Below are 20,859 nucleotides of genomic sequence, written 5' to 3' on the forward strand. Positions count from 1 at the left end.
CCTTTAGCATGAGTTGTGGAGGGCTGTGTGAAACTCACAGCGCGTTGACACAGAGGGTTAGTAAATGTGGGTTAATAGCCTGGCTTTCCTTCTTGAGTAAGAGTGTGTGCTTGAGTAGTTCTTATGGGGAAGCTGTGATGCTGCTGACTCCCTGTTTTGCTCTCTTGCTGGTGGTTTATGCGGCCATACCCTACTCTGTAGCCCAAAGATGCTGACTACAAATGCACCCATTCTGCACTTGTACCAACTTAGTTCCTTTCCTGGTAACATTTAAAAAAAAAAATAAAATAAAAGTAGATGGAAAATAAGATGCTCAGAATGATTACAAGGTGTTGAAATAGTACCACAAAATTTGTTTTTTTCTTACTGATATATCGAGTCAGAGAAGTGGGATCCGTTTTGTGCATGAAGGAGTGTGTTATTTTGACTGAGATGTTGTGAAGAAATAGCAGGCTCTTGGATAGTTGTTCTATATATTTAAGTAGATATTGTCTATGCATTTTACATATTTAAGTAGTTATTGTAGTTAATAATAAATGTATATGAAATTAATCTTAATAACCTTGATTTGCCAGAGTCAAAGGAATGCTGGATAACTCTTTGGCTTAAGAGGATAGCTGCCAGGTTTAAGATTATTCCTCCTAGATATGAGAAAGTTGCAGAAATCTACAGACTGTTAGAAGGGGAAGAGAAGCAACAGTCACCTACAGCATATAGCTCATTGTCCAGTATGTTCTTCACTTTTTTAGGAGAGTTATCATAAAGTTTATCAACTTCCTAGTTCCCATTTTCTGCCCACTGCTTCTGCTTTTTGTGAAGCTGTGTTTTAAGCACAGATCCTTCTTTCGAACAAGACTTTGATGTCAGTTTGTAGTAAAGTTACTTGATTTGAAAGAATGAGAAAAGAAACAGGCGAAGCTTGAGGCAGCTTTTTCATGATTCACAAGGCTGCTGTTATTCAGTCACAACCAGATCTAATTCTTGGTTATCTGTGAAGTGTCTGTACAACTTGATTACTTCTAATACCAGATGTATATATTATAACCAGTCCTACTTTCTTTGCTATTTATAGGTATTTTTATTTATTTATTTATTTTCCTAAAAATGTTGCTTTGGTAACAAATAATAGGAAAATAAGCCATAGGTTTCATCTATGTAAAAAATAACTATAAATATGATATGAAATATGATTGATTTAAATAATTTTCATAGAAATAGAATACCTTTAGATTTACAAAGTTTGACAAATATTTAACATCAGAAATGTGTTCTCCGAAAGCATCCTTTGAGAAGGGGAGTACAAGGCATTCCTGTGAAAATGCATGTTATTCCCTTGCAGACAACTTCTATGGACACATTCATGATAATCACTATCAACCGTGTGAAATTATGGAACATCTACATAAAACACGGTGAAATTTTGGAAGCTCTTAACATAAACATTTGTCACGAGTAAATAAGCCTTGTCACAAATGAATGAAATTAGCTTAATTTCTTTGTAATATTGTTTATTTGTAGGATTAGAGCCTTTGCAGAAAGTTTTTAGTGGTGTCCTTATTGTAGAAAACATGGCAGCACCTGGTGGCGGAGCTGCAGACTGAGTTGTTTAGGAGAGTACCTTGCTTTGTCAAATATGAAATGCTGATGTGAAATCCTTCCAAGTAGCTGAGGGCAGCATGCTGCAGAATGGCAGGTTTGGTGGCTGTGCAGTAAGGCGTCTGTCAAACAGTAGCAGCCACAGCAGCAGGAAGGCTGTGAGCAATGCTTTCCACCCACACCTTGTTTATAGGAAGTGCTAACTTCAGGGCTTCACTGGGACTGTTTAGTTGCTGATGTAATAAAACAAAGGAGTGTGTCTAAAGAACTATTTAGGTTTTTAACTGTATTTGTGATCAGTTCCTCTTTTTGAGGGTGGCTATCAACTTATACCAGTGTAGATATTTCTGCTTCCTGTCTGCTCTGAAGTGTTTTCTGTGTCATGCAGAATGGAAATACTCCCTTTATTTCTCAATACTTGCTCTTCTGTGGCAACTGAAATGAAGCTAACTATTAATGTGCAGTGAGTGGCTGCAGATAGCAGCTCGTAGCCAGACTGTGTGGCAGTTGCAGAGATTGTGCTTCATCCTTGGATTGGAGCAGATAGCCTAGTTGTGTTGCAAAAGTCAGGGAGGCATCTTAGTTGAGAAAACCAAAGTGGGTTTTTGAGTCTGCTGCTGTCTGTGTCCTCATGGATGTAGGTCATGATCACAGAGGTCTAGTCTTGTGTTCCCAAGAACCAATGGGCCTTTAAAAATAGCAAAAGGAAGCCTTGTGTTTATTCTTGCCTACACAAAGCGGATAGCTGGGGCCCTGGGCAACCTGAGCTAGTGCTTGACTTAGCCAGTCACAGCCCTGCCCATGTCTGGGGGGTGGGCTGGAATGGGATGATCTTTGAGGTCTGTTCCAAGCCCTTCTATGAGATATTGTTACATTCAAGAAGTTGCATCCTCTGGTTGCAGCAGCAAAAGGTAATGTGTTCTGCACACGCTTCATCCAGGAGTGCTTGTCTCTCAGTACAGCTTATTATTTGCACAGAAGGGAACGTATTGTCATTGCTTGCAGGTAAGAAAATATAAGGAAGGACAATGACATTGCAAGGTCTCTTCAGAGAAAAGTGGGAGATTGCATGGTGCTGTAAGTGGAAGGAACTCATATACCTGAAATACCAGAAAACTAAGATAATACAAGTTGATAAGCCTCTTCCCGTGCCAATCTTTTCATTTATCTGAAATGGCTGTGTTACGTAATTCAGACATACAAGTGCCAGAGATTACGCTCATGTGAATGCCAGCTTGGTGTAAGTGCCTACTGAGCACTGGAACCCACAGAATCCCATCCTTCCCAGCAGAGTGTGAGAGACTACATTCTCTGCAGGAGCAAGGGGAGTTTCTGGATGGTTACCCCAAGGGATGCCAGAAACACAAAAATGAGTAGTAGTGGGCTGGTGGTGAGGAGCATGGCATCCAGAAGAGGGTCACTGTGGATTTTAGGAGGGATGAAGAGCAGTCTGCATGGCAAGGCTGAATTTTGACCTTGAAATGGTACCACAAAGGGTGGACTGGGCCAGCTTTCCCTTAAGCTTTAAGGAAGATAACAGCAAGAGAGAAAAGCATGCACTATGCATGCACTATCAATATCAGTTAATGAATCTCTGTAACCAAACAGTACTCTAAAACACCTATTTTTGTGTGTCCATCATTTCAGGGGGAGAGCATTCCTCTTGTGTAAATGTAATACTAAATCAACATGATAACGTCCTATAGCCTGTAAAATACAAGCAAACACTGGCAGAGGCTCAACCGATGCAACACAGATTCATAAGTAGACAGTTTGAATAAAAACATATTTATTTGGGAAGGGAAATTAATTAAATAGACCACGGCTCTCTGTTTTTCTTGACTTGACTGACAGCTGCATTTATGATAGTGTGGGTTAGAATAGCAGAGTGAGACTGAACAAACTTTGTACAGTGGTGTTTTTGGTGTTACAGATTAGATACTCTTTTATGGGTCTTGAGGGAAGGAAAAAAGGGTAGCACAATGTAGCATCCAGCACAATTAATTACAGAAGTGTTCAAACATTTCCATTTAGACACATAATGCCTAACTGGATGCCTATATAACAGAAGCTGGAGATCATTCGTTTGTATCTCATGATTTGAGATGAGAAAATTTTGCAAATAAACACTGCATGGTACAAAATAAATTGAATCCATAAAAGAGAGTGTGTTGCTTTGACTGATGTTATATCACTTAATGATTTCAGTGCTTTTCTGTTGTGCTTCTGAAATTAGACAACACAACTGATGAGAATATACTGAATGTAGTGGGTAGAAACAGCTTTCCTTCAGGGCAAAAATGTTCTTTTCAGAAGGTCAAACAAACAAAATCTTAGATTGGTTTGTTGCCTGAATGAATAATAAATGTTTAAGATATTGGAGGGTGTCCATAAATTTCAGATTAAAACTGTGTTGGTATTACTGAATACTGTTTTGCAGCAGATTTGCTGCAGAGATGGTAAATGTTGAGTTTGGCCTGAGATGTTGCAAGCTGAAGATTGAATGCTTTGCAAACTGGATTTTATTTGCACATTAGTTAAATAAATTGTCTTGGAAAATTGGCAGTAACCTGTATGAATTGGAGCTTAAATTCTACAAAAATAGGCCTAAATATACAGACACTGCTCTAAATAGGAATTAATATCATCACTTTGACAAGAACAGTTAAATAAGTAAATAAGATGCCTGGGGAAGGAGTGGAAGAATCTGACATGACTGTGAGTGCTCTTTTAATTCTTTTTCCCCTCCACTTACAAACCTTAACACCAACTTTCTTGTCCTGCAGTCATAACTGGTGGGTACCACTTTGTGTAAACGAGTTGGCAAAATGTTCCTGGAAAGAGACATTTATTGGCGCACTCTGCACAGCATTCACTGGACCTGCTCTGTGATGTTTTGGTATTTTTGTCCAAGCCTGGATAGTGCCAGTATCATCTCGAATGGTGCTGAGCAGATCAGTGACTAGTAGCACTACTGTCTTTTGTTGATTTATGTCCTCATGAGACATCTGTAATGCAAATGTTTATGCATGTGAAGTTCAGGACTGAACATAGAAGGCATAAGGGGGTAGTCCTTCAAACCTGTACTTAGACTTCTAGATCATGTAGGTGTTAAGGTGCAGCTTTTAATTACTTGATCACTGTCTCTTTGGAATTAGTCCTCAGAAATGACAAATCTAGCAAAAAAACAGCTGCTTGGTGTTTAGTTGCTTTTAATTTTCCTTGCTTGGCTACCTTTGTTATCTTTATGGCAGGGCTTTTAGTCTCATTATTCAAGGATTTCAACACTGACTTTGCTACAGAACTTACGGTAGTGTCTCAGTAGCCTACCAGTGTTAATTAACCTTTATGGGTTAAGTGTGGGATGATACTTGCATTTAACAGATGAAGAGCATAGTTAAAAAGATTAAGGTCAAAAGAATCTGTTAATTACCCAATATTCTAATTAAGTTATTGCCCAGTAGCCAGGACATTCCCATGCATGTCAGAAGCCTGATTGCTGTAGCAATTAGGGGTCATGATTATAAGTCAATTAGGACTTGAGGACTTTATCGTGAAAGTATTCACTATTGTAAATAATGCTGATAATTCTAGCATGATATAGTATATTATATAATATATAAAATACATAATAATATATATTATATAGACACAATATAGCTATGTGTATTTTATGTACATACTTTTCTAGCATAGTATGATATATTCTTATATATATTATCTATATTCAACTTTGTTGAAAATATACTACTGATCTTGAAGATTGTTTTTCAATATAGAAGATTTTAAGACTCAATGTTATTTTTAATGCACGTGCAATTTATGGTAGAGCAGTTGATTGCAGCAGTCACTGTAAACTATTTAATTCCCTTGTGAACTTCCAAGCATGTATGTTATATAACAGTAAGAGTTGCTGTGCTTCACTTTCTATTGCTGTGACATGAAAATAGGGTGTCATCTGATACTAAAAAGAATCTGGGATGACTGGGACTGTTGCTGAACAAGTTATGTAGAGCATCCCACACAGGTTCTTGTAGCCATCGTGTGTTGTTCAGAAGCACTGTTTTGGAAGATAAGGGCATGTCTTGCCAGTTGAAAGCCAAGCACTGAAAAACTTGAGCTTCAGAAGACTGTCTGAGGGATCAGGTGCTAACCAATGCTGGAAAAAGAAAATTCTTAACAAACCACAAGGCATTTTAATTAGCAGGTGGTGAAAATACAGTGAATGGTTTTAGTGTTTAGATGCATCTTAATGGAGGTGGAGTTGATAAGAAGTATGCATCTGGGGAAAGGATATTTGAGAGACAGCCAGCATAATTACCTGCTTCTTCAAGTAATTACATGGATTCCTATGTCAAACAGGAGAAATGTGCAGAAGTGTTGGTTTGGTTTTCTTTCTTCAGTCTGCTTATCAAATCTAGTATTGGCCAGGTTTGAAGACTGTTCTGTTTCTTGTAAGACATGGGTGCCCAGTAGATAATACAGTTACTGGAAACTTGGGCAAGCTTAATGATCCATTTAATTAAATACAGGGTGGAGTTGTACCCTGTGAATTTTGAGCAGTTAAATTTCTAGATTATCAGCATTAAAATGAGTGCTTACAGCAGCAGATGCGCTGGATTATTACAAAAATATTTTTATCGAAGTGCTGTAACTGTGGATATGGCCAAGTTAATTTTTCCATGATGTTTTTTGTATTATGTTCTAATCTTTCTCCCTCTCTTGCTTTTTTTTGTGCCAGCAAGAATATAAATAAATGAATATGAAAGCCTGTGTTCTCAGATATGTTCAGCATATACAAGCAAAACTAATTATTAGAGATGAAGATATAGATCATCACATATGTCGGACTAATTCTTTGAAATGAGACTGCCTCAAAGCATGGGTGATGTTCTCTGTAATGCAGTGTTTCAGTAGTGCAGGTTCACAGATGTGAACTCATTTCAAATTAATCATTAAACAGTCAAAATCTACAAGGATCAGTAGCAGCTGTTGCGTTTCAGAATATTCATGTGCTGTGAGAAAATCTTGTGAATCATCTACAGACAGAACAATGTGCTAATATGGATGTGCAGTATGCTTGATGAAAAGTCCAAAGAAAACTTTGTTCCACTGTAGTTGTATGTCTTTGTTCTTATCTTAAAACTAAATGCAAAGCTATGGTGATTTAATTTTATAGTATATGGCATGTTATTTTATTGTTTTTTATAATTGAGTTTTGGGTTCCATGATTGTCTATAAAGATATACACAGTTCTGTACAGATCTGCTCCAGATGGGCCAGTTTTCATTTATCAAAGTCATGCATAAATTCTTAACAGTATGAACCATATTCCTGTCAAGGTTTTTACTGAGGTTTTTACACGCACTCTAAATTTTCAGCCTTGAGCTAGAGTTTTTTTTTCTTTTGTTTAGTTTTTATGGCTCAGTTCTGTATACTTAACGTGATGGAGTGCACTGATGTATTTTTGAGCAATCTTATTACATGGTCTATGATTAGAAATGTAGATTACCCTTAATTATGCTTCTGATGTTTTAGGTGCTTACTGTCCATTGGATTTTATAGTCTGATTCTGTGGTAGCATCTGTTCAAGGCTAATGGAGAGTAATAAGTTTTGAGTTTGTTTTTGTTGTTGTTTTTTGTTTTGTTTTGTTTTTTTACTAACTACTGCAAAAGGGGCTAAGATAAGACTGAAAAATAGAATGTCTCAATGTGATGGTACTTATGCAGCTGTTTGAGTGAGGAATGGTAACAGTTCTTCCTGAAAGCTCAAAGAAATGTTTGTGTGAGAAGAAAATAAAGAGTTCAGCTGGTGTTCAGAGTACTAACATACCACATGAGCTGTGAGAAGAGACCAATCTGCAATGATCTACCTATGTTAGTTTCAAAACATCTGCGTTAGCATAAAGAAACCTTTTACCTTCGTTTGCAGTAGTAAGCGCAGGTTTGCTAATGAGATCAAGCAGTGCATTGTTCTTAATTCTGAATGGAAGAATTGGGAAATGAGGTGAAGTGAGGGAAAAAGTAGGAAAGGAAGTGAAAGATAGATGGGGTAATCGAGAGCGTTAAAGGCCTGAGTCTTGCATTTGCAACAGGCAGACTTGGGGAGAACTTCCCACTCATCTTTCATGTCAATGGCTTTAGCCTCCAGGGACACATTAGGAGTTGATAAGATATCTGTTAGGAAAATCAGACTTTCTTAATCTTCAGTGTGCATGTTTTAATTTGTTTTAATTCCAGTTCTTCCCATGCTCCTTAAGTGACGTTTTGTTTTGTTTAATGAATTTTGTATTATGAGTTCAGAAGAGAATCTTTGCACCTTTGATAAACCTATCTTCAGACATATAGGCAACAGAAAACGACAGAGAATTTTTCCTTCACTTAACATGGCAGGAAAAAATTGACTGTTATCTGTCTGGAACTAAAACCCTTAGCCAGAGTCAAATTATTCATTGGTCTTCAGAACAAAAGTTACAGGCTGTGCAAATCCATGCCTTCCTGTGCACATGGGCACGTCATTGTTCTAGTGAGCAGGGATTCTTTTGGGTCTGTTGTCTTCTGAAATTGTGAGCCAGATCTTTATACCAGTCCAAGTAATTTCTGTTGCATTTCTTTAATAAAAGGCTCTTAGTGCTCTGGGGAAAACAGAAAACTGTGTGGGTGCCTTGGCAGACAGTGGTTTAAAAATATCTGTGGTTTCTGTGGTTTTATTGGACAAAATGTAGGATTTTCCATCCTGTGGTTTAAATTTCCAAGTGCTGGAGCTTGTAGAATTTGTTTTTCTGAAATGTTGCTTGTGTCTAAAAGCAAGCCCTTACGTTTAGTCAGAGCTGGCAGGAGTTGGCTCCAAGAACGGATAATGGATACTCTGGAATTGTTTATGGGCCCCAGTTCAGTTGTAAGATATATATATAAATACATACATTTTAAATGTAGAGTGTTTGGTTTTCTCTCAGACAGATGGCGATTAAGGGTGATATCTTTCAAATGCTGTTATCCTCACATACCTGCTCAGTGACACATGAGAAGCAAAGTGAGAGGTGTGTTGGGAGTTCTAAGTGCCTTCACTATGTATTGGATCCCACTGTCAGAATTCCTTGACAAAGCCTGAGGGAACTTTTGAGCTGCAGGTCTGTTCAGACTGATGGGAGTGGTTTGATTCGTGACTGTGAGAAGTTTTCCGTGTAGCATAATGTATCTATTTAATGCCATTTGTTGGCTATGAAAAATTAATGCTAATTTTTAGTCATTCATATGTCTCTTAAGTACTGAACGCAAGCATCTAGCACATCCCTGCTTGGCCCAAAAGTAGGGGAAGTTAATATTTTAATGGCTAAAATTAAAATTCAAACAGACGAAGTATGATAAAATAGCAAATCTTTTCATTTTGAATGTCATGGCATTGGCACATCTTTAGACCTAGCATAGATTTGCTTTTTCTGCATTCTGAAACTCTTATCTTACACTGTTTTTCAAGGCGGAAGACCTCAGACCTCTATTTACATGCACTTCTCCTTCCTTTCACCAGCCAGCAATGCAGATGGCACTTTCTTCACAATGGATATTGGGGCAAATTCCCTCTTGAGAATAGAGGTTATGGGCAGCTTGAGAAAAATGACCAGAACATCAGAAATTGTACTATTTTGTTTTAACAAAAAAATAACCAGAGGACTACACAGTCCCACTGAAAATGAAGTGAATTAATTAAAATACGTAGTCAGTTTCACTGAAGTATCTGGCCCATTTTTCTGACTTCTTTTCTCTCTTTGAAGAAATGAAAAGCTCCCTCTGGTTTATTAAGCTGAGTGGCTCTTGGAAGGCCTGGATGCCCTGTGTGGCACAAAGGAATGGCCAGATGTTTGGAGAGGAAGAAGAGAAGGGAACGGTAATTTTAAGTTTTGCTTGTGACTGTCTTTGAACTTCCTTCTGAAAAGAGAACAGGATGCCATTGAAAGAAGTTTTTTGTTTAAATTTCTTCTGAAGAAGTTCTTTGGAACTCCTGTATGTGTTTTTAAAGTAAGAAATACCCAAAAGCCAGTATTTTTTAAATGTACCTCGCAGATTAGTTAAATTGATCTCAAGGATTGCAATTGTATTTACTTTCAAGGCATCTTCTTTTAAACTAATCTCTAGCTGATTTACTTTTAAGGCACTGTCAAGAAGGGAATGTTCAGTTGAGTATGTGCTTTCGTGGGTAAGGTGTTTGGACTGGAAATCAGTCATTTTCAGTTCTCCTACATAAAATTTTTCATCACTTAGAACATACCCTGGTTCAGTAGAGTAATAGAGAATAGCAAAATGTCTTCCCAGTGTGTGACTGTGATTCTTGGTCAAATAAAATATTCTTGATTTCTGGGTGATCTTGCTGTTAAACTTCTTTCAGTTGTTGTGTTTCATGTGCTGCCCTTGCAGTGCAAAGCAGCTGCTGGTTGTTTTCTCCCATTAAACACACATCCCATTGCTTTGCCTATTTCTGAGTCAACTAGATGTCTTAATCTTCTTGATTTCCTTTTCATGCCCCATTTGCACAGCTGCCATCTCAGACAGGTCATTGGGTTTGATTCTGCATCAACTCACTGGGCTTTGCTTAGGGGCTGAACCTCCATAGCACAAGTAGTGATGAGCACTGGTCAACCATCTTGAGCATTTGTCTTCACCATCCTTGTTTATGTTGAGGAGATCACAAAACTGCAGAAAGTCTTGGCTCTCTACTGGCCCTTGGAGATTTGTAATGAGTGGCAAGACTGTGGCTTTGAGGGCTGGAGGGTGCAACCTAATGGGCCTCTTTTTCTGAGGCGCTTGAGTTTGGCAGAGGCTGTCTTGTCAGTACTTGTCAATACACCAGTGGGAGTTAAAAAAAAAAAAAAAAAGAAAAGCCCTTGTAGTGCACTTCTGGCTGTGCTCATCAAAGAGGGACCAACTGCAGAGCATTTCTTGGTTTGGTTTTTTGGACTTCACACAAAGAACGGAGCTATGTCTGGCTTCTAAAATGATGATTTGACATAGCTAAGAGAGAATTACTTAGTCCCGTTGCAAATCTTTTATGGTTATGTGCTGCATGTTTGAAGTACCTGGAAATTTAACCACTATCAGACTTTTTAATGGTTGAGTAATTGAAAACTTTAGCAGACAAATACATATAAGAAGCAAGTGGAAAAAGAGTTAAGAGAAATGTCAAACTTTTGTGTCTGATTAAAATTCTGGTAGCATATGACGAGATGTGAAGATTGTGATAATTACTGTAAAAATAATTTCCATTGTTCTGTACAGTGTCCATTTTGTCTGGTCCCATGCATTTATTTAAAGGCTAGTATTGTGATTACAGCAGCAGTATGAATTATGTGGTTCCTCTTTCAATCTACTTCGCTAAAGCCAAAACTCTTCATGACTTAATTGATGTAAATTGACCATAGTTCCTTTTTATGTGCTATGTAGATGCATATGTGTGCCTGTAGGAATTTCCTGTAGCTCCATAAAGCAGATGGGGTTTTTATGTTTTGAAAATAGAGTTTTCAGTAGATGAATCTTACACAGTTCTTTCTAACTGGAGTAGCAGTCTCAGTGTGGATTTCTAAAATACCTGTGACGGATCAGAGAACAAGCTGAGTTTAGTTATTAAAATAACTCTTAAAAAACTGATCTTTTTTTTTTTTTTTTTTTTTTTTTTTGCGTGTGTAAATGATTTACTATTATGGCTGGTGATACTAAAGTCATTTTGTTCAGAGTTCTTCTCATCCATTGTCTCTGGGACACAGTCTGATTGCATATCTTGTTAATTCCTCTGCAGTTCTTATTTATTAGCATGAATAGCATTAGCCACGAAGTGATAAATTTCTCTTCTGGGTTTGACAAAATAAAGAAATAAGGCATTATGCAAAACTGTTTTCTTTTGGGAGTTGTCCTACCAGTGTGGTGTTAATGATTCCTTTCAGTTTAATAAAAATTAACATTTCACTACTATTGTTACTTTGCTTTGCTAATTCATCGCAGGAGGTTTTTTTTTTGTTGTTTTGTTTTGGTTTTTTTTCTTCACTTTGTAAAAGTATTATGACTTTTTTTTTCAGTTGGTTAAATTCTTGCTCCTTCAGTAGTGACTGTCATTCATATCAGTTTTCTGTTTTAAAAGCATGAAGTTGGCTTCAAAAGTTGAGTTGGCACTCAAATCCTTGATCTCTTTCATATTTAATGAAATGGAGCACTTTGACTTGTGTTTCCCTTTATTTTATACAAATTCTTCGAAAGTTAAGCTGTTTAGTGAAGAATTTTTAAGTTGTCTTTGTATTGACTTTTTTCCTTGCTATTTATTTATCAGATTAGTGTTCTAAAGCTTAGGCTGTATATAATCACAGTATCATGATCCAATCCCTTGCTCCAATGTGTGAATTTTCTGTTGGGAATTATTTCATAAAATATTTCATACTGTCTGTATGTAGAATAAAGGTTACATTTTGTAAACCGTTCCTTACTGAGTTTTAGTAAGATTAAGGATGGATAAGGAATTCACTACCTTGTGATTGAGCAACATATTCTTTTATGGATCTTTTTTAGTGGTTAGGCTGTGACTTATTGGAACAGCCAAATATGAAAATCTGTTGTGTGTTATTTTGGCTTGGCAGAAATAATGCAAAGAACTGTCAGAAGCAAAGAATATGCAGAAGCTGTAATTTCCTTTTTACCACTGAAGAATAGATTTGGCTGTAGTATGCCTTCAATGCTAATCTATCTCTGTGTGGCCAAACAGATTTTTGGAACTTTGTTTTAGTGTATTTACTTTCTTTTCACTTCAGGCCAAATGTTATAATAATATTGGCTTTTTTTGTGCCTGTGCAAGGTGAGGATGTTAGTAAAACCAAAACACAACACACAACAACAACCAAACAAACAAACAAAAAAACCCCAAAAACTCAAAATCCCACTAACATAAAACACAACAAACTCAGACACTTGTGTTTTAAATGTATTTTTTTAAACTTTATATCATTTTAAAATTTCATATCACTTAAAATCTTCAGTGGTTCCAAAAGGATGAACTGCAAGATTTGACCATAGTTTAGCTGGCTTTGTAAATAAACTTAATTTCAGTCTTTCTTAAACTGCATAAGCATATTTTTCCTTCTACACTTCTAACAGAAAGTAATATCCTCTTCTGCTTTTGGTGCAGCCATTCTATTTAAGCCTTTTAAGCTGATGACTAGAAATACTTCTATCTTGAAGCATTACTTTGATTTGTTTAATATAATATATCTTCCTTCATTGCCTGGACATGTTTGAATATCTTGAGTACTTCAAAAGGACGGGACAGACGTATTCATGCTGTACATGTCTTTCTGTGCTTTGGAACAAAACAATTATTCCCTCTTTCTTCTGTTTCCCCTTCATACAGATGACAGCATCTCAGCTGCAAGCACATCTGATGTCCAAGACCGACTTTCAGCCTTAGAACTGAGAGTACAGCAACAAGAAGATGAAATCACTGTCCTAAAAGCAGCATTGGCTGATGTGCTAAGGCGTCTTGCTATCTCTGAAGACCATGTAGCTTCTGTAAGAAAATCAGCTCCAAGTAAAGGTACGCTTGTGTTTAGTAAATCCTTTCAGTCAGTACATTATCATTTAATATGTTCCCCATTGGTTACTTCCCCCCCCCCCCTTTTTTTATTTGGAAAAGCACGTAGATTTTGTGTGAAACAGGGTTATTTTTTATATAGGATTATTTAAGAATTTTAAGACAAACACATCAACAACAGCAACAACAAAAATGAAACAAGAAAAAACCCTAGATACTATTCGCACCAATTTGCCAATATTTGCAAGAATATTTTGTGTTGGTTTTTTTTTTGTTGTTTGTTTGTTTGTTTTTTCCTCCATGAACATTTCTATTTTGGAGAACTATTTGCATTGTTATTGCAATTTACTACAACTTTAAACTAGAAAGGGTGAGAGGGAAAACTACAGCTGTGTATGTTGGTGATGTGTTAGACCTACTACTAAGTAAATGGATAGGATATGCTTCAGATAATTTACAGTTATAGTTTGTCATAAATGCATTTATCCCCATGAAATCATGCAGTCCAGAATTTGCTGGACTCTATCTCAGTATTTCAGCCTTCAAGTTCATCTATTATGCCAACGATGTTGTAACACTGAACTGACATGCCGTACCGTGTGTTAGAGTGGCTGCACTGTACAGGCAGAAAATGCAAAAGCTGAAAATGCTGAAAGTTGGAATTGTTTTAGTTATGCCAGACAGATCAGATTGCTTAATTAAGTGTTTTTGCAGTCTCTCTCTGCCAGATGGAAGGAAGTGATGGTGCTTAATTGGCTTGGGTTGTGAATCCTGCCATTCTCTCTTACTTGCTAAATGGTAGACTGTTGTCATCCCTGCTTATAAATGCAGCTTTATCTGTCTGATACGCATCTCCGGTCTCATCAAGATTGAGACATCCTTGTCTAACTCTGCAAATTAAGCTGAAGCAAGTATTTCATCTAAATCAATCTTTGCTGTCTGCTATCCATTAGGACAAAAAGAAAATGTGTAAGTGGGAAACTGTGAGCAAAAGGAATGCAACACAGAACCTTCTTCTTCCTGTTTACATGCAAGGGAATTGAGATGCGCACAAACGTAGATAAAGATCTTTGTCTTGGAAGTGTCTGTTATCCAGAAAACATGGTGCACAGGCAGAACGAGCTTGCCTTGTCCTTCAGGACTTGCAGCCATCTCCTTCTGGGGACATTAGGGCTCTTGGCTCGTATCAAGTTCTGCAGGTTAATTTGTTCTGTGGAAAATATACTTTTTATTTCTAGAATGGAAGTGAGAAGATCTAAATATCTTCAACTTTGTGAAATTTCTACTAATTAATGACAGCAGCAGTAACTGAGGAAAAAAAGTGGATGGGGGGAGAGGGTGAGATGGATGCATTAAAGTTTATACATTGAACTTAATTGAATCATGACTAAATTGGCACTGTATTCAAGTTGTGGGTGATATGAACTCATTGTCTTCAGTTGCCTAATGTAACCTTAGCATTAGCTTCTCTGTTTACCATAAAATCAGCTGTGTATTGATGGCATAAAGATATCACAAAATAGAAAGACTGTATGCAGTCACTGAAATTCTGTAGAAGTATGAAATTAGACTTTCAAAATGTACTAGATATTAATATTGGTTTAAATTTAACATCAGTATTTTAGTAAATATTTCAAAACAAAATCATGCAGGGATTTTTGTGATGCTGTAGGTGGCTATTTTGCTTTCTGTATTTTAAGTGCATTCAGTAGATGGGAAACCCTTGAAACATTGTAATGAAGGAAAATGTGTTATATTCCTGAATGAACAGGATTGGCAGAAGATCTGAATTGTCATAGAAAAATAACACAGACTTTGATTTTAATTTTTCTTTTAAGTATTTTATGGATGTATAACAGGCTTTCAATAGTTAAGTCATGGTTGCTAAAGGGTTATTGTATTGTATTGTAATTCTCCAAAATTCTCTCTGGTATTTGTGATTCTGTCAAGAGTACAGGTTTCTGCATTACAGCAATTTGCTTCATATCAAATAACACAGTGGGTTTTGTTTAGATTTCATTTAATTTTGTTTCACAGAAGTATGTCTCTAATGGAGTACTTGAATATGTGTTGTCATTACTAATGAGAAACAAGAAAAATGTGTATGTTTTGCTGCATACACTGAGAGGTGTGTTTAATTTGAAGCATGGCAAGACAGTGAGATAGATTCTTCTGAAATAAACTGGGAAGTAATGGGACTGGAAGAAAAAGACATTTTGAATCTTTCCATCAGAGCTTTAATCTGAGTAGCAGACAGTATCTAGTCTACTTTGAAGGAGTCTCTCCTACTTGCTGCTGAAATGTTCTCTAAAGCCTCTGTGTTTTTCTATAACTAGTTCAGCAGCGTTTTTGAAGTGAGATTTTTCAAACGCTAAAAATAAGTGCTCTGAAGAGACCAGATCATGCTGAAAAGAGCAAATACAGATCACTTTTAAACTGATTTTTCTCATTCTGAATTTGATAAGCCAACCTGGCACAAGAATCCTTTATGGTTAGTTTGCCTGCAGTGCATATCTGGAAAACTAATTCTGCTCTTACCATTTCATAGCCCTTTATTTTAAGCTAAGTGATTGAATCAACCCTAGCTGGGGCTAGAGTTTCTTTTTTCATCCTTGTAGTCTTTGGTTTGTTTGTTGTTTTTTTTTTTTCTTTCTGTGTAGTTTTTTTTTGCTTACTTATTTTGAACATAGTCTAGTCTTCAGTGAAAAATTTGACAGAGCCAAGGGTAGATTTCTATTTATACCCCATGGTCTATGATTTAGCAGGTTAATGCCTGCAATTTCGACTGTCTATCTGCAACTCAGAAGGAAGCTGCTCTTCATGTAATTCCAGGTGATCTGCAAACTGTTTGAGATAAGACAGAGAGTTAAGTTTTGATGCAGCTTTAGTGTCTCCTAGTCAAGCATGAAGTGCAGACACTAGATAAGGGAAATACCTACTGGCAGCAGAATTACCATGTGTTCTGCTATTGCACAGTGAAAAGCACACAGTGTTTGTGTCTTACTCTGCAGTATTTCTCAGTAAAATCATTCCAAACAGAAAATAAAAAGGCTATGATAATAATTTTGCATCTCTGTAAATAGCTACAAATTTTCTACAGACTACTAAAATAGCCATGACTAAAGACAGTGATTGGAGGTTCTTAGAAATATGGAAGGGGCTGCTTAGGGAACAAGTTCTCAGCAGCTATAGGGTTTGTGGTGTGTGGGTGATTTGGGTTTGTAGTCTTTTTTCTTTTTTTTTGTTTTTTGTTTTTTTTTTTCCAATAAAAGACTTAGAAGTTTTTCTTTGGAAGTTCTTTGTTTTTAGCAGCTCTGTGCTCTCATTGCCACATGTATCTGCTGTTGATACATGTTTGGTTCTGTTAGCATTTTCAAAACAAACCTTTTACCTGGACATTGATAAAAAGGAAAATGTAAGGCAGCCTGGTACTTGAGGCTGCCAGCAAGATAGATTGGCTCACAGCTGGTGTCTGGTAAACCTATTAAAATCTTTCAGGGTGTCAAAACGTATATAACAGAAGAATTCCTCCCCCAAAGTCTCGGTGTGTCTCACAATGGCACCAGTAAAATTGCTCAGGCTCATCATGTTGCGCTGGTAGGAGCTGTTGCCTGAAAGAGTGGCTGTCAATGAGGAAGTACTCCCTGATCTCTGCCCATAGAGTTCATGTCCTTGGACAAGAATTGATGTCAAATAACTTGCAGGCAAATATAGGTCACGAAGTGAAATTGAAGCAATTGAGGCAGTTTGAAGAGAGGTTCTCCCATGCTGGTGTAGAGTAGAAACCAAGAGGTATTTATTTTCCTTATGATAAAGGTCTTGGGGAGCTGCAGTAGCAAATGCATATTGGGAAGCAATTTTAAAAAATGTATTCAATGAATTTTTTTAATAGTAATCTGAGAGTTTTATTTGCTTTTCTTCTTTCTCTGGTGCAAAATGTTGTCTGTTCCATATCTCCACAATAAGAAAATTACCAAAGTACTATCTCACATCAGATTCCATCTCAGTGCACTAATATAAGCAAAATGCTTCAGTTACATTTTCTACCTTCTCTCAACATTGCTTTCACTTTCATAACATGAAGTCATTTTAATTTGTATTTTAAAAAATGGCTCCAAGTGTTCAGTAAATTTAGTGAAAGCACAAGATAGGTTTTTATTAGTGGTTTTAGTTTTAAAACATTGTTGTATGCTTAATTGTTCTATTAACAGGGTGCGTGTTCACGTTGTCTAATTATTAAATGATAATACAACTGAAAATGGAAATGCAGATAGGAATGCATTCATAGTAGAGACAGATTATAGGCACTTATCCGTGGTGTTAATACTTACCTGGAATGCTTGTACATGTGTCTTTTACTCACGGGAACAGTCCAATGAAAGTCTTCAGGCAGTATGCTCACATAACAAATAATGACACTCCTGAGGTCTTAATGGGTTTCCCAGGTACTGGTTTTAGAGCTGTCTGTTCTTTCTGCATTAAATTTGTTTTTTTCTACACTACTTCCCCATTTTTTCCTATCTTCTGCTTTCTTTAATCTCTTGCCTCTGTTGTACTTTTCTTGATATTCTTCATCTATGCAAAGAAGTTGAATCTAGAACATGTTAATTAACTCACGGTCATTTAGCAGCTAAACTAAGTTGAAGGAAACAGAAGTGAAGAGGAAAGTAGAATTTTTTTTTTTATTTAACTTCTGTAACCTAATAATCCTGTTCATGCTGAAAGTGTTCAGAGCATTTAACTGGATTGTTTTCCAGTTGTGGTGATAGGTACCCTTAGTCTTTTTCCACATGCTTCTTCCAGTTTTGGATACGCTTTTAGGTTTTGGGGTTTTTTTGTTTTCTTTTTTTTTTTTTTAAGAGTGTGTACTAATACTCCTGAGGTACAGCTCTACTATTCTCCATGATGCTTCTCAAGCTACAAATTGCAGTCCTGTATAGCTGAACAATGCAGATAGCTTTTACAAAGCAAAACTGGTCTTGTTTTTTTTCTTAACTCTTTGGTATCTTTATTCAAGACTCTTTGCCTGAATTTATCAAATTGTTTCAAAATACCACAGATACTTTTTTTTTTAATGCCCTCTGCTTGAATACAGCTCATTTAGAATTGGTTGAAGTGCCTTTGGAAAAAGTATACCAAAATGATAGGAAGGGGGAAGAAAAAGTGCTATATGATTTTAATAAGCTGTTGGTTCTCTCACACCAAGGAAGTCTTCAGTCTGGGAACATAACACCTGAAAAACTAGTTTTTTCTGTTGGAGGAGTAATTATAGTAAGAAAATATGTACATCACTGTATATGCATTGATAGCTATAAAAATATTTAAGAAATTATAAATAAATATTGCTATTATTTTTTGGATTGTAATCAATATAACTACTGAGATAAATTTGCGTGCTCTGAAGGATACTTAGGCTTTATATGTTTTCAAACCATTTCATAATAACAAGCCCCAATTCAGACTGCTCTTTTCCTTTTAATTGGAAAAGACAAACTGGACTTATTAAAAAAATAATAATAATAAAAATCTGGAACATTTTCAGATAGAAGTGATTGATTTAAGAATACTTAAGTTTTTCAAAACTTAATTTTGACTTTACATTGGATTATTAAGCAAAACTAAGTAAGGGAAGTTGACTCGTTTTTCCTGTTTTGTATTGCTTGTTATTGGAGAATTGGTACCTCATCCTGACCTGTGACTTCTGCTCATGGAATAGAAGATCAGAACATTTTTCTGCTTAGAATGTCTTCATTTAGAATTTAACTTACATGATGAAATAGTTGGATAAACCAAAGTACTGAAGAAATTTTTTCCTGCCTCCTCTTTTCAAATGGAGGCTTAGTGCTCCCAAGTCTTTGCCAGTCTTCTATCAGCTGAGTGTTTTCTTGTCCTTTGAAACTTTGGAAACAAGTGAAACAACTACATCTGCTTTGATACAGTTTATTAATAACATCTTGAAGCAAGTCTAAGTTCATCATACTTTCAAGTTTGTTCTTCATGGCTTTGTTTTAGGGAGGAAGTACTAATAAAACCTTATGTTCAGCGACCCTATTAAAGGCTCACCTGTGTGGGTTATCTGGTGACTAATAGTGGGGTTAAGCATAGATGGTATAATTTTGGTATAAATATAGTATTTAAGGTTGTTGAATGGTTTTGATATCATATACCTTATTGCTGCGTTTAAAAAAAAAAAAAAAAAAAAAGGAAGGGGGCTTAAAAAGGATATAAGCAAATCTTTTGTTTTGGTAGTTAGAAATAACTTGAGGTTATTTGTTTTAAATCCACTTGGATGACATGTAGGTATTTTAACATGGCTACGTCAGTTAATTGAAATTATCCTCAGAAGAGATAGAAGATTTTGGCTTTTCTTTGGTAGAAAGACAGCTTACCTGTCAGGATCATCAAATATGAAGATACTCAACTAATTATTATGGATAACATAGGAGAAGTTGACCTAACCCTAAACAATAACCAGTTTGGAGAAGAGAAATGAATTACTAGCATCAGCTCCAGTATGTTGGAAAGAAAAGCCATTGTGTTATCACAAGATGTGTATTTTCAAAACTTATCACTGTCTCCTACAGCTATGCCTCAGTTTTCCCACAGTTAGCTAATCAACGCTGATAAAGGAGTGGAAATATATTATCAGTTTGTTGTGTCCTGTGTTTTTTCCTGATCCTACTTATCTTTCTTTCTCACACATGTATACTTGACAGATGTTAATGAAATGCTTCTTTGAACTCAACAGATACTAGTTTATGAAAATTATCAGAACAGAGATGAATCTACTATCCATGAAATATATTTTTACCACTTTGATCTCTGACAGTTTGGCTTTAATCCTGGTCACCATGCACTGGCTTTCACTGTACATTCAGTTTATGTCTGGCTTTTGTTCCAAAGCTACAGATAAAGAGGAGTACTGTTCTGAAAATTTTCAGACTGTTTATTCTAGAAAGAGACATTAAACACGATACTGGAGAGGTATGTGATCTGAATGCTGGGACAACTCAGCATCCATATCAGTCCACTGATATGGAAATCCTGTTCTCCTGAGTTTCTTCATTATTACACAGGTCTCTGAAGCAACTTTGCTTTACCTGCAGTAAAATACAATGAAGAGTAAGGATGTGACATTACTAATTTTTGAAAGCATCTGACTACAGAGATTCCCTGCTTTAAAAATCATGGAGTTGACTTTTTGGCTTGGTCGAGCTTGGGCTCTTACCCTGGCTGAGAAGAGCCCTGTGCTGTCTGTCCCAATGGGGAGCCAGACTTTAATGCTCTGCTACCTGGGGCTTGTACGGGGATTAAACTGGTCCTTCTTTTGCTGTAACAATTGAAAATCAAAGTGTGTTTTGTTTACATTCAATTAGATATATACTTGTTTTTTTTGTTTTTGTTTTTTTTCCTTTAAAAACAAGCTTTCTGATGGTCATTTTTAGAATACCTAGCTATATTATAATGTATTTTGTAGAGTCTGGAAGGGGGACTATTTCTTAAACGCGCTGAGTATTTGAGGGTGTTCATGCTTCGCATTTACGTGCTGATTTTTACATTTTATTGCATGTTGCATGGCACCAAACTGCCACTGACCAAAGTTCTATTTTTGATCGTAAAAAAGAGCCTGATGTATTTTGACACATGAAAAAAATCAAAATCAACCAATGTAGTTATCTTCATTGAGAAGTGTCATTCTT

General features: G+C 36.4%; 1 protein-coding gene across 6 annotated transcripts in view; it reads left to right on the forward strand.

Annotated features, from left to right (window-relative positions):
• The window catches only part of EML4 (EMAP like 4), a 147,394-nt gene that overhangs the window by 66,259 nt on the left and 60,276 nt on the right, over positions 1–20,859 (forward strand). For all 6 annotated transcript variants that reach the window (XM_015857492.2, XM_015857493.1, XM_015857491.2 and 3 more), the window contains exon 2: positions 12,980–13,162. In XM_015857492.2, coding sequence (XP_015712978.1) covers positions 12,980–13,162 — 183 coding nt within the window. The remainder of the gene's footprint in view (positions 1–12,979; positions 13,163–20,859) is intronic.

This window comes from Coturnix japonica, chromosome 3 (genome assembly GCF_001577835.2).
Source record: "Coturnix japonica isolate 7356 chromosome 3, Coturnix japonica 2.1, whole genome shotgun sequence".
Taxonomy (NCBI): Eukaryota; Metazoa; Chordata; class Aves; order Galliformes; family Phasianidae; genus Coturnix; species Coturnix japonica.